At 46.9% G+C, this 14,420-nt stretch overlaps 1 protein-coding gene across 1 annotated transcript in view; it reads right to left on the reverse strand.

The window, feature by feature from the left end:
* Positions 1-14,420, reverse strand: part of LOC147701322 (putative methyltransferase DDB_G0268948) — a 318,014-nt gene that overhangs the window by 198,490 nt on the left and 105,104 nt on the right. The window contains exon 3 of the mRNA XM_086928631.1: positions 9,870-10,027. Coding sequence (XP_086784757.1) covers positions 9,870-10,027 — 158 coding nt within the window. The remainder of the gene's footprint in view (positions 1-9,869; positions 10,028-14,420) is intronic.

The following is a 14,420-nucleotide window of genomic DNA, read 5'->3' on the forward strand; positions in this document are numbered from 1 at the left end:
ACCACTGAGTGGGTATATAAGTACTGGTAGGTGTCTGTGAATTGGTTTGTGAATGGTTGTGTGGGAGTGCAAGTGGTTGTGTTTTTGATTTTATGGATGGGGAGACACCCATTACAACGCGGTCTTTACACCACGATACGTTTACAACATGGCCATTACAACAAAAGTTGTTACAATGACTTGTACTGAATGGCGCTATACACTAAGGAAAAGTATGATTTACTATTACAACAACTTCCCTACTGTTCCGTAGGCTGGATTTGGAAAAGTAAATCATACTTGTCCAGCACCACTAGAGCAAGTCATTGTAACAACTTGCATTGTAATGACTTCTTTGTAAACGTTTTGCGGTGTAAAGACCGCATTGTAATTTCAAACATTCTTGTGCATGATGTCATCAGTGATGTCACTGACCACGTCATGAGTTATGTAATGCGTGAGGAGATAAGCAGTGTATTTAGGGAGTGCAAGTTATATATATCTCAGCTAACTAAAACTGCTACATTTCAACATTTCAATGGTTTTGTACCAAACTGAGCCTAGCCAAAACTTCCCTGTAACCTTTGTGTTTTTTTCTGTGAATTTCTAAAGTTTCTTATTCCATTTCATAATTATAATGTCCCTGTAACCTTTGTCTTTTTTCAGTGAATGTCTAAGAATGTTTAAATGCTACTTCCTAAATATAGCGTCCCTGTAACCCTTGTTGTTTTCAGTAAGTTTCTATTGTTTTTTAATTAGTGGTTGCGTTTGCAGAGCTGTGAAGAAAGGGGGAAGGCCTCTGACCACCTCTCAGGAATCCTGCTGTGTAGAACTTACAGGAGATACCAGGAGGCATTCTTGGCCTGCAACGTCCCTCTGCTTCCAAGAGGACTTCATTCAACAACCAGTACTGCACCAGGAGGCATGATTGCAGAGTGTTGGCAAAAGAGGGCGTTGCCTCCTTGGCAGCAAATGACCTCTCCTGTTACCTCCAGTGAGCCCCTCACAGCGGGATTGCAAAGAGGTCTTTAGCGAAAATCCCCACTCTTTCCTCCACTCTGCAGAGGTACCTCTTCATGCACTACTGGTTTAGGATGAAATCCACTTTACTCCTGAGAGTCTTTGGGGGCCAACTACCCCTCCTGTTACCTCCAGTAAGTCCCATGCAGCTAGATTGCCAATAGGTGGTAGTAGGCCATGCTCCCTTTCTCCACCACTCATCACACGCACCTTCTGGTGCACTACTGGTTGGGGAAGAAGTCCTCAGGAGTACAGTGAAATGCATTTTACAACCAGCAGTGCACCAGAAGGTGAGTTTTCAGTGTAGTGCAAAAAAGGAGGTGGGGCCTCTGACAACTGGCTGGTGCATTTTAAAAAACAAATGTTTAGGTAGGGGCCATTAGCCCACCTTCTCTAAACTTTTTTCAGGCCTGGGGCCCATCCCCAGGTTCAGCCTTTTTAATCTTTTTATTTCATTTTGGGAGGGCCAAAGCCACCTGTGTCATGATGTGGTCTCGGCAAATACCCACAGCACATATATAATTCTCACACTCTTGCTGTGATGCAAATTCTGCTTCTTTCCAACTTACAACTTACAACAGGAAGCCTTTTAGTTCAGATATTGGACATAACCACATTGCTGTGTATACACAGTCAAACAATTGCCTTACAACTTGGGACACCATTTTAAAAATGTTGATGCACTGCAACACAACATGCCTACCTGCTGTGCTGCCATGTGTCAGAAGAAAAGGACAGCAATGCACCACATTTATAAGATACAGCTCAATCCTTCTCCCTGTGATAAAGCACAAACAGCAGATGTGAGCCAGGGGACACTGCCTTGCGGCATGTTGCAAGGGTTCCTGCAATGCAGGGATGATTGTTTTTGTGTAGGAATGGACACAAGAAGATTGCAAGAGTGCCAATACCAAATTCTAACATGTTGCAAGAATAACAGAGGAAGACCTAGTGCCTAAACAACCCATGCTTTTGATTGGAAAAGGTAACTACAACTATTGCAAATGTGAGTGAGTGATTATGTGAGTGATGATTGATGATTCTTGTAGTGGCAGGCAGTGATGGAAGATAGTCTTAAACTGTAATGTGGGAACATTGTTTACTTGATTATTTGCAAATCCTGGGGATGATACGCAATAATTTTTTCCCCTGAAGGCGATTGGCCCTTTTACAATACGTCAAATGTACCTGCAGGGTCCTCTCCTTTTTTGTGGTTCTTCAGAGACCAGAATAGTTACTTTGGTTAACAAATAAAAACCTATGCAAATTATTGCAATTCTATTTCTCTACTGCACTACACGTCTATCGTACTTGGTTCATGAAGACAGGTCTGGGAAGGAGATACTCATCAGGAAGAGTCTGGTGCCTAGTACTCAGCTATGGGAAATGGACAGAGGTGCATTTATTTCTGAAATGCTGCTGTGTATGTGTATTTTGCACATGCAACAAAAGTGAATCTCTGAGTCTCCCTCTTATGTTTTTATATATTTCTGAGTTTTTTTAAGTTGATACACTCCTCATAAAGCATACCTTTGTTCTGTACTTCTTGACTCTAAAATACAGTTTCTGTTTAACAATCTTCAGGCTTTCTAGTTTTCTGCACAGATAAAACTCCTGCTTACCTACCGGCTTAGTCCAGAAAGACACTGAAGAGCGCAGATGTACTACCTATTTTTTGCAATACAGTATAATTTTTCCATTAACAATCATATTTGGAGAACTCGTTGGGTTGATTCACTCTCAACTTAGAAGGCAAAACATTTAGATATCTGATAACTTGGCTCTTGTAATGCATTTAACTGTACTACTCATTCCTGTGTTTCCTTCCACAACAGATTGATGACAAATGATGTGCTTCTCATTGCCCAGATGAATGTTGTCAGTATGTAGTGTATGTCTTTGTCAAACGTTCTCCTTAATCCTTTTCTCATTCATTCATCAAACCCTTAACCCTCTTCTCCTGTGATGGGATTTATAGATGTGTGGCTTATTTACACCATCAATGGATCACACACATGGTGGGGTGGATGTGGTGAAAGCTACACTGTTATGAACCCCAATATCCCCCAACATAGGCCTCTGTAGTTGCATGACCTTTTACCTACATTTGTACTACCATTGTCTCACGTAATGGGTCTGATGCTGACCTTTTACCTAGTTAGGTGCTGAATGACTGTTTAGAGGTTGTCTCTGAAAACTAGTCTCTACTATGCATAAGGATTCTCAGTATCACAACAGAATTACCATCTTCTGCATAATAACTCTTATTAAGGGTCACCTCTATTACCTGGTTCTCCCTAGAAGTTTATAATGCGCATGCCAAACAGGCCCATAGTACACTTCTAGGTAGATCCCTTGAGGGTTCCTTTTGGGTATATAAGCACTATATCTTTGCTGGGCAAACCAGAGGAGAAAAAGACTTCCCTGTTTACATGCTGACGCAAGATGCTGAGGATCCTGCATGCTGATACTCCAGCACTCAGTGGTCTGACGTCCCTCGCGGTGTGTCCTTCTTGAAACAAAGACATGGTCCTTACCTCCCCCACATGAGGTAAAGAGGTTAGCTTTATCCTAAGGTGTTTCTTGGTTGCAAACTTATAAACATGCTAGGTTAACTTAGGTACATCTAGTTTGGGGCGCATCTAAGCATGGGCGGAAAATCCGTTCCGCTCAAAGATTTTGCACATTTTCCGTAAATTCCCAATCCGGTTGACTGAGGGCCACTCCAATGTCTTGGGGGCATTTTGGCGATTTAGAGTCCCCCAAGAGGGACTCCAACGACGGGGCCATATTTGTTTTAAGAGCCTGCGAGGCTCAGGGGCATTAGTAGTTCGAGCCCCGCATGTTTTGTTTGGCAGAGGAGCCCATGGTGGTTTACAGGGCGCTAGTGTGCTCCACAGTGCTTGGGGGCAAGTTCTTTTTCTCCAGTGGTGCAGAGTTGTTGTGAGAGTTTGTGTGCTCCAGGAGACCTGGTTAGTGGCTCCGACATGTGGCGCAATTGGCTTTAAGGGCCACTGAGAGCCCGTGGCCCCTAGTTCGTGCAGAATAAGTTAAGGAGTCAGAGTGTTCCAGTGGACATGTGTATCTTAATAGCCTAGGGGGTCCAACGAGTTTGCGTAGTTTTTCTTCCCAAGGGCCAGTGAGGGCCCAGGCCACAGTTTGTTTCCCAGCTGCCCAGCAAGTAGTGGGCAGCTGCACCGTTTAGGCTTTCTTTCAGGGGACCTGTTCTTGGTGAACTCAAGAGTGAGTCGCACTCCTTCGCCCCTACCTTGGCCTGTCACAGCTGCGCAGCACTTAGTGCCAGCTGCAGCGTTTAGGCCCTTGTGATTGTCATCAGCTGCCCAGCAAGTAGTTGGCAGCTGCAAAGTTTAGTTTTGCGCCGGTGGTGCACCCCTGACTGGCGCTGCGCTGGCAGGGCGCCCTGACATTATGGACACAGGGCATTTGAGCCCATTCTTGAGATGGCCGATTGGCCAGGGGGCTGGTATGTGGATAGGGCGCAGGGCCCTAATGTGATTTTTGCGCAATGTGATTTTACTATGTTTATGATGGTAATCGCCTAATGTGATTTTTGCGCAATGTGATTTTACTATGCTTATGATGGTAATTGCCTAGTGTGTTTTATGGGCTAGAGTGATGTGGTGCTAGGAAATGTAATGCATTTAGCATGTTTTACGCACCCTCTATTGATACCTCTAGACATGGTTTTACCTCTGGAGGTTTATGTTGGTGAGATTATGTTTCACTGTGAGTTATGCCCCTAAATATGATTTATTCTTAGGAGGCATAGTCTAATGTGTTTAGACTAGTGAGAGATTGCCTACTGTAGTTATACTGTTTAGGCCTAAATATGATTGCTGCGTGATGGGCTTTGCCTTTAAGCTTGTGTTATACTTCTAAAGGTGCTCATGCTTAGAAGTTTGCTTTGCCTAGTATGTTATACTAGTGAGTTTGTGTTCATGCGTTATCTAGGCCTATGGTTATTAGTATTGCGTAGTGACCTACCTATACCAGTGGTTACTGGTGGTGTTCTACAATTGTCAGTTTGTGTAACAGTTATTCTAAGTGCTAGTTCTACTAAGTGCTGATTCTGACAGTGGCCCATGTGGCCCTGTCCTGGTGTAAATAATCCCATGTGAATATTGCCCTTGCCAGTTGGCACAATGTATATTGTGTGATTACTATCTGATGTGTTTTGACAATACAAAAGTTATTTTTATATAACCTTGTGTGGAGTTCCTTTTGTGGTGTGCCTAGGATGTTGTTGCTGTTGTGTGCATGGCAAAATGCTTTACACATTGCCTCAGGGATAAGCCTGTCTGCTCGTGCCAAGCTACCAAGGGGGTGAGCAGGGGTTATCTTGGCATGTGACTCCCTTGCCCTGACTAGAATGGTGGTTTCTGCCTGGTTTTGATGTAAGCCTTAGCCAACCAGAAAAGCCCAGTTGTAACAAGCTTATAATGGGGGGCTTCTCTGCACTCCGTTGTCCCCGCTGGTGGTACTAAAGTATAGTGGCATTACTTGTTTAGGCGGTGCCGACTTATCCTGACACACTGTGACCTACCAGGGCTAACAAACTAACATATCCTTTAGGTGAATCTGGAATCAGTCTAGACATCAAACCCTTAGTTTATGTTGTCTAAATGCACGGATCCTATTTAGATTTGTAGAAACTTCACAACAACACCAGCTAAATGAAGGATGCAAGTAAGAGCCCACAATCACCCCGTTTACCCACCCACACTTAAAAAGTGATCCATATTTTATTTGATCCATCAGTCATCAGCGTCATCATTCAGGCCTTGTGTTGTGCAACCACAAATGCCTAACCTAAGCTAGTCCTCTCAAGACTTTGGGGCAGATCACAATATTTGGCTGAAAGCTTCCTCCTGACACTCAGAAACTCCTTGACTTTACCCTTATGACTGATTCGGTCGGTTTACAATATGGCCGAGCGATTACCTTGTTCACGGTCAGAATGTACACCATGCAGTCATGCTGAACCCTGTAGTGCAGTTCACATGTGATTCCTAACATAAGGATGCACATTAAAGCCACATAGTGCTGTTGGTGCAAGATTTGCAATGCAAAGACGTACTCCAAGTTGCACATGGGAAACTGGTGCCCACAAACTCCACTGCCTGCAGTACTCTGCAGTGTTTTTTAGCCACTTCATGGAGTTCCACGTAGCAGACCTTGATGAACTCCACCCAAGCAAAGTTAATAGATCACCAACCACCATTCTCCATGGTATACTTTGAAGAGCCCCTCTGCTTACAGCCTCTTGAGCAAATCCAGGCATAAAGACATGTGATGTCCAGAGTGTTACAAACAGTATTAAATGACTTGGAACACACTAATGAAATGTATGCTCATGGTGGTAAAATATATTTTACAGACATTCTCAGACTGACTCAGAAGTTTATTTATCTGGCTCTACCAACTCTGCAGATGTGACTGCTTGTGCGATGTTACAGTGACATAACTCTGAAAGGCACTGACCACCTTGTACCTGCTATGAAGCAAGCTGGCAGGCAGGTCGCTCCCCACACCATCACACAGCCCCCAGCTGCCTCGTGTCCTGCTTCCTGCTGCCGCCTGGTTCCCGCTGATTCATGATCCTTTCCCGCCGCTGCGTCCCACCCCCTGCTCCCCATTTGCCCACCCAACTCCCGCCTCCCAGCAGCTCCTCCCTCCCTATCCCCCTTTTATGGAGGCCGCTCAGCGGCCGCGTCGCTGCCGCGCTGCTGGTGCGCCAAAGGCAAGCCCATCTGCACTCGTCCGCGTCTGGACCGCGCCGAGCGCCAGAACCCCTGGACCCCGCGAACGCCAAAACACCAGACTCCGCTACAATGCCACCACCCTCTACGCACTCAATGCCGGCCGAAACCACACCTGCTTCCAAGCCGCCCTGAAACTGACTCACGGACCTTTGTCCTGCCACACCGGCAGCTTCACCGGCGATATAACCACCAAACCTCCAAGGACTGGACCCAACCACCTCCGCTGCATACTCCTCCACACCCGCTCCGCACGCAAACACGCCATTGAGCTCTGGAATATGCTCGACACCTCCGCCACAGATGTGGCCTTCCTGACCTAGACCTGGTGGAACGACTCCTCGGTTCCCGACATTGCCATAGCCATCCTGGATGGCTACAAGATCACATGCAGGGATTGCACCTATGGAATCGGAGGAGGAATAGCCATCGTCCACAAGTCCACCCTCAAGGTAGCCACCCACGCAGATGACACCCTCAACACCGCCGAACACCTGCACTTTCAGATCCACACCAACCCCAACACCACCCTCAGAGGAACACTCATCTATAGACCACCCAGACCCTGAGCTCAATTCAGCGACTCCATCGCCGACCTCGCCCACACCCACGCACTCGCCTCCACGGACTGCATCCTCCTCGGGGACCTGAATTTCCACCTGAAGAACAACAATGACGCCAACTCCGCCACCCTGATCAACAACCTCTCCAACCTCAGCCTCAGACAACTCATCACCGCACCCACCCACGCCACTGGCGACACGTTGGACCCCATCTTCTCCACAGGCACCCACGTCGCCTTCGACCACACCACGGAACTCCACATTTCACCTTCAACAAACCAACCGTGAACCACTGTACCCAACAGCTGCCTCGTCGATGCTGGAGCAAAGTCACCGAAGACCATCTGATCACCACCCTCGCCCAAAACCCGCCCACCGACCCCACCAACTCAGACACCGCAGCCCACAACCTCAGACAGTGGATCGACGACTGCGCCAACACCCTTGCCCCACTCAAGTAACCCTCCAACAACCACGCCAGCAAGAGAGCCACCTGGTTCACGGACGAGCTGCAGACCTCCAAACACGTATGCCGGAAACTGGAGAAGCTATGGCTCCACCAACGCACTCCAGACAACCACGCAGCCCACAAGTACGCCTCCCGCAGACATCACCACCTCATCAGATTAGCCAAGAGATCCTCCTTCAAAAAACGGCCTGGATAACAATGCACATGACAGCAAATAGCTCTTCAACATCGTAAAGGAACTCTCCAACCTCTGCGCCAACGACATACCGACCTCACAAGAACCGTGCAACTCACAAGCCATCTTCTTCCACCGCAAGATCGCTGACATCCATGACATCTTCAAAACCATGATCGCCCCGACTACGCCAGACCCCACCTCCCCTGTGAACAGCGCCAACCACCTGACCTCCTGGTCCAACGTCAACGACGACGAGACACGCAAGGTCATGAACTCCGTCCACTCAGGATCTCCGTCAGACCCTTGCCCACACAACAAATTCACAAAGCAGATGCTGCCATCGCACCCTAACTACGAAGGTCATCAACATCTCCTTCAAAACAGCGAGATTCCTGCAAAGCTGGAAACATGCCGAAATCAATGCCCTCCTCAAGAAGCCCAAGGCGGACCCCAAGGATTTTAAGAACTTCCGACCCATCTCCCTGCTCCCGTTCCAGGTGAAGGTCATCTAGAAAATTGTCAACATGCATCTGGCCCGGAAGACAACAACATCTTAGACCCGTCCCAGTCCGGGTTTCGAGGAAACCACAGCACCGAGACAGCCCTCATCGCCGACACAGACGACATCAGGCGCCAACTAGACAGCGGCGAAACATCAGCCCTCATTCTCTTAGACCTGTCAGCTGCCTTTCACACAGTTTACCTTCGCACTCTAAAGACACGCCTCCTAGAAGCCGGAATCCAAGAGAAGGCCCTTGACTGGACCAGGTCCTCCCTCTCCGGCAGAACCCAGAGTGTCTGCCTCCCGCCCTTCCGATCCGAGGCCACCAACATCATATGCGGCGTCCCCCAGGGCTCATCCCTCAGCCCGACGCTGTTCAATGTCTACATGACCCCCCTCGCACAAGTGGCCTTCCAACATGACCTCAACATCATCTCCTACGCCGATGAAACCCAGCTCATCCTCTCCCTCACCAAGGACCTGCACACTGCCAAAACCAACCTCCAAGAGGGAATGAAGGCCATCGCCGACTGGATGAGCAACAGCCATCTGAAGCTGGACTTGGACAAGACGGAGGTACTCATTTTCCGACCCATCCCCTCAGCCTTTGACGACTCCTGGTGGCCGACCACACTGAGAACAGAACCGACACCCACCGACTATGCACGCAACCTAGGATTCAACCTCGTCTACTCCTTCTCTATGTCTAAACAGGTCAATGCCGTCTCCTCCTCCGCTACAACACCCTCTGCATGCTCCGCAGGATCTACAAGTGGATCACAAATGAAACAAGAAGAACGGTGACACAGGCCCTCGTTATCAGCAGACTGGACTACGGCAACGCACTCTATGCAGGAATCCCGGCCAAACACCTATGACGACTAAAACGCATCCAAAACGCCTACGCCCTACTGCTCGTCAACGTCCCCCGCCGCAGCCACATCCCCCACCACCTGAGAGACCTACACTTGCTCCCCGTCAAGAAGAGGATCACCTTCAAGCTCCTCACCCACGCATACAAAGCACTCCACAACGCTGGACAGCCTACCTGAACAGCAGACTCAGCTTCTACACCCCCACCCGCCAGCTCAGCTCCACCAGCCTCGCCCTCGTCGCTGTCCCCCGCATCCAACGAACAACCTCCAGAGGCAGATCCTTCTCCTACCTCGACGCCAAAACCTGGAACACCCTCCCTACCCACCTAAGGCAAACCCAAGACCTACTTGACTTCAGAAGACTCCACAAGACCTGGCTCTTCGAAAATATCGGCACCCCCTCCCCTCAGCGCCTTGAGACCCTCACGGGTAAGTAGCGCGCTTTACAAGTACTCTGATTGATTGATTGATGAAGTCTCGTTTAAAAGTTGAGGTAAACTTACAGGTAGGACACATTAGAGGGTGCGCCAGCACTCTTGGCCTCTTCAATCTGAGCCCTGCTGATGTCAAAACCAACTACCTTCTGAAAATGAGCAGCCAAGAAACGAGTGCTCTCCCCTGTTCCACAGCCAATATCAACTGCCAGCTCATAGTGATTCTTCTGTTGAAAAGAAAGGTTTTAGCAAGATTATTAGGAGTGAAAATGTCAGATAAAAATACCTTTTGAAAATCAAAATGACACAGAAATTCACCAGTTATAGTTTACTTACCTAATTATAATATATGCCCCAGCCATGCACTGCTTATGCATATGATCTCCAAATTACATTACACCTTATATGTTAAATGACTTTATTGGTGACTCCACTGATTAAATCTCATATCACATCATTGATGGCATCACTGATCACATCCCTGGAACATCATCCTAGATACTGCTCCTCAAATACAAAAATTGTAATACTGGAAACTAGTCTCTTTCAGTATGGTAAACATTATATGGTGAAAGCTTTAGTTACCAGTTGTAGGAAGATGGCTCTTTATATAGTGTGCTGAAATGAGGTGCACTGTATAGAGAGTCCAGGTATCGCTTACTAGTATACAGGGGATTGCTTGAAAAATCCTAAAGTGAGTATTTGTGGTAGTGTGGTAGAGCAGCCTTAGGCTTACAAGAGGGGAGTGTTAGGCATTTGTTGCACACAGTCAATAAATAAGACACACACTCAACAAGGAAATCGGACACCAATTTAGAAAAAGAACATAGCTTTTTATATTCATTTATGCACCAATATCTATGAAATGAGGTAGGTAATTTTTGAGTTGGTGATTTTCCTAAAGACAGAAAATACAGCTGTCAGATTAGAGGCATTAGCCTCCAACGTGGTAATGTTTTCCCATGGGAGAAACAGACCCGTGTAATTGTGTTTTTTAGGTAAATAGAGGCAGAGGGCCTTAGAACCTTCAGCAGTTTTGGTTTACCTGCCCTGGTGTGTCCGGGTGGGGAGTTTCTGTCCCCATGGTAGCATTGAATGATACTGCTGAATTCGGTAGAGAAAACCTGTAACAGAAAAAGGCTGCAAGGTTGGATTAGGGGACAGGTCTGTCAGATCCCACAGGAGAGTCAATTCTTGAGGGTCTCTGGGGCTAGGATGCACCAGTAGGCTCAGACTCAGGCTATGGCACTCCAGTGCAGAGGTGTTATATCTGGTGTGTCGCTGCATTGGAGGCTCTCATGGTTTAGGTGTGCCAGGGAATAGGAACAAAACTTTACAACAAGGCCACTCTTGATGGTGACTTTGCTGATGCTGATGTTCTACTTCCGTAGGCCTGTCTTGGCTGGAAACAAAACATGCCTTATCTCCAACAAACATTCCGGTGCCCCAGGTATTGGTGCAGGGTTGCTACCAGGGGGGCTAACATCTACACACGTGGTGGAAAGACATTTATGACCTTCTGGAACATGGTGATGTCTTCCTGCATGGCTGCAGTGGACTCAGCAGTCAGCAGGATAGTGTACCAGGTCGGTTTAGTTGGTGTCTGCAGGCTACAAGGAAGTGGTTCCTGCACTTCAAGGGAGATGTTGGCTGGTTTGGAAAGTACGGGCAGCCCTCTGAGGCTTTTCGAGGATGAAGAGCTGCAGGACATCCAGGTCTTTGCAATTCTTGGGACAACAGCAGGCAGGTAGGGATTGGTGTCATGTCCACAGCTAGCAATTTCTAGCATTCTTTGGCTTTTGTTTGCCCTTCTTTTTCTTTAGTCAGGTCTAACTGAGTCCTTGGTATCAAGGGGCCCCTGAAATACATAATTTGTGGGTGGTATGTGAAGTGAAGCCACTACACCCGCAATATGACCACAACCTGTGGGTAGTCAGCATAACCCTCTCCCAGAGTTAATAATTCCACCAAAAACAAGGGGGTAGAATCCCTTTTTCACGGAGCACATCGGGCATCCCAACTTAGGGTTGTGAGTAGCCTGGTGGTGCAACACGCCTACTTGCAAATCTCATTTCCCATCTGTCCTAGAGCTGTGAGCTCCAGGACAGGGGGTAGAATCACTCAGGTCTGGGGGAGGCCAGGGTCACATATCAAAGGCAGCAGGGGCTTTGAAGCCCCTGGTACTTAAATGCTAAATGATTAGCCATCCTACTGGATGACGTGTGAGCACATTCCTAGGGAGCAGGCACTGTTTCTGACATCAGAGAATGTGAGCTCTCATCTGCAGAAACATGCCTGTGGTGGCAGGCGGGATGATACAATTCAGCCAGTACACTAGATCGTGCTAGGTTTTTCAGGGGAAGGCTATAGGTGCATATCATAATAAAACTTGTACTGGCAACTGTACAGATGTATTAAGACAAGGTGTTTGATACCAAACACCATAGCTTTCAGTAGAGTCATCTTGTAGTTGGGAAACTCCTAATTCCCAGTGCCCAAATAATTAAGATGACTTTGCTGTTAACTTGCATTGTCTGATAGCTAACCAAGACAGCACAGGTGCACATCTGCTCAAGTTATGCCCTCAGATGTGATATGATGCACCCTGCCTTAGGGCTACAAGGATGGCTGGAGGGGTGTTTACATATATTGCATGCAGTGACTTTGATATGGAGCACAGTGAGATTGCCATTTTGTGTTTTTACTCATGGTTTGCACCATGACACACAGTCTGCAATGGCAGGCTGCATGCAATTTGTATGGGGGTCCCTAAGCGAGACATAATAAATGCTGTAGGCCTTAGATACCCTCTTTGGTTCCATACTCTAAGTACCAAAGGTACAATTTATTAGGTACTTTCAGGGTGCCAAAGTGGGTGGCAATTGGGTCACATTCAAGGGAAAGTGGACCGGCACTGGGGCCAGGTTAACAGTGACCCAGTGCACAACAGTTGAAATACATCAATATCATTCGCAGATGGTGATAATGACCGTGACAAAAAGGGCACATTCTGACACCAGTCAAAATTTAAAAGCAAGCAGTACTTCTTTAAATAGTTAAATACTGAGTTCAACTAGGGTGTGTTGCAGATGTACATATTAGGGGTGGGCGGTAAATTTGGTTCCACTCGTGGAATTTGTGAAATTTCAGCACTTCTGCGTTCTGCACAATTAGCCAGTAGAGAGCATTCATTCTGGCATGATGCTTCTGGCCCGAGTTGTAGGTCAAATTCGGTAACGCATTAATCAGCCAAATAATAAGGTGCGCTCGGTCGAGGCTGGGCAGGTGTGCTTTCTCCCCTTATCTAATGTCAAAAATTAGATGTGATGCTTGATGGAGGTCTTTGCATCCATGACTTTCTCAAGCGCAAGTAGTTCCTGGGATCAGGAGGTTCTCTCACCTCATCTGCTGCTCTGATCAGTCTCTGACCTTTTAACAAGAGGAATGTGGTGAACTCGCATAGAAGCCCTGCCCCACACACACTAGCAGTATGCAACGTCTTCCCGCCCTTTACCCACTATGAATATGATGGACACAGCTTACTCAAAGGACCACTGCGCCTTTACGGCACGGTGGCAAAGTTACAGATGTAGTGTAACGGACGGAACAAGAAATTTTGCAAGCATGTAAAATTTTTGCGTGCTCACAGAGTTTTTTTGCCGTTTCGTGGAACTTTCCGAGGAGTGACTACGCAAATTCCGCCCACCCATAATTGTACATTTCAAAAGATGATGTCTTCAAAGGCCTCTTACCAAAAATATAGTAAAAAACACAAGCTTGTACTTGCAATACATATTTCTCATGTGGATTTCTGTGTACATAATGACGTTGTCATGAAGTATTATAGAAAACGATATAAACAGGTCATGGTACAATTGCAAGCCTTGTTTAAATGGTGCACACCATTCTGCTCCTATCAAGAACATGTGCAGAGTGGTTTTACACTCTTCCATGTATTGGGTCAATGTGTACCTTGCTGAATACTTTCTAGTATCAAAAGCTTCCAAAAAACGTTCATATCCATTGGATAATGCCATCCATATTGTGATCAGTGGTGTAATCCACACTGTCATTTGTACTGCCATTAGTAATGTCATAAATGTTGTAATACAGCATATCATTAGTGATGTAATGAGTGAGGTCATAAGCAGTGCATGGTGGGTATTCAAGGTATAGTAAGGTGTGTATGCTATAACGTAGGCAGCCATAGTCCTGCGGACCGGCACCAATTTTTCTTGGTTCGTTTTACAACTTTTTTTATAATACTGTGGCAGCCTAAACACCATGCAAGCTTCACTTACTGAGTCTTGTGCGATTTTGTGGAACTACAGTTCTTATTGTAGTCTTGCTCTACTTTACAGGTGTTCTTGCTGGGTTCCTAAGGAGGCCTGCAGCACAATTTCTTTTTTTTTTCTTTGAGCAAGGGGGGCCCCTCTGGGTAACGCATACGTGTTAGGGGATCGGGATAGCTCTATCCTGCCCCATTATGTGTTATTTTTGTTTTAGCTTTCGCACATGTTACCCATGTCCTTTAAACCATCCATAGCATTCTCTTCATGTCATGGCCAGCCAATCAGATTGCTTGGCTACATCCTGTACTGGTACCGGTCCCATGGGAAT

Source organism: Lissotriton vulgaris, chromosome 7, assembly GCF_964263255.1.
Source record: "Lissotriton vulgaris chromosome 7, aLisVul1.2, whole genome shotgun sequence".
Taxonomy (NCBI): domain Eukaryota; kingdom Metazoa; phylum Chordata; class Amphibia; order Caudata; family Salamandridae; genus Lissotriton; species Lissotriton vulgaris.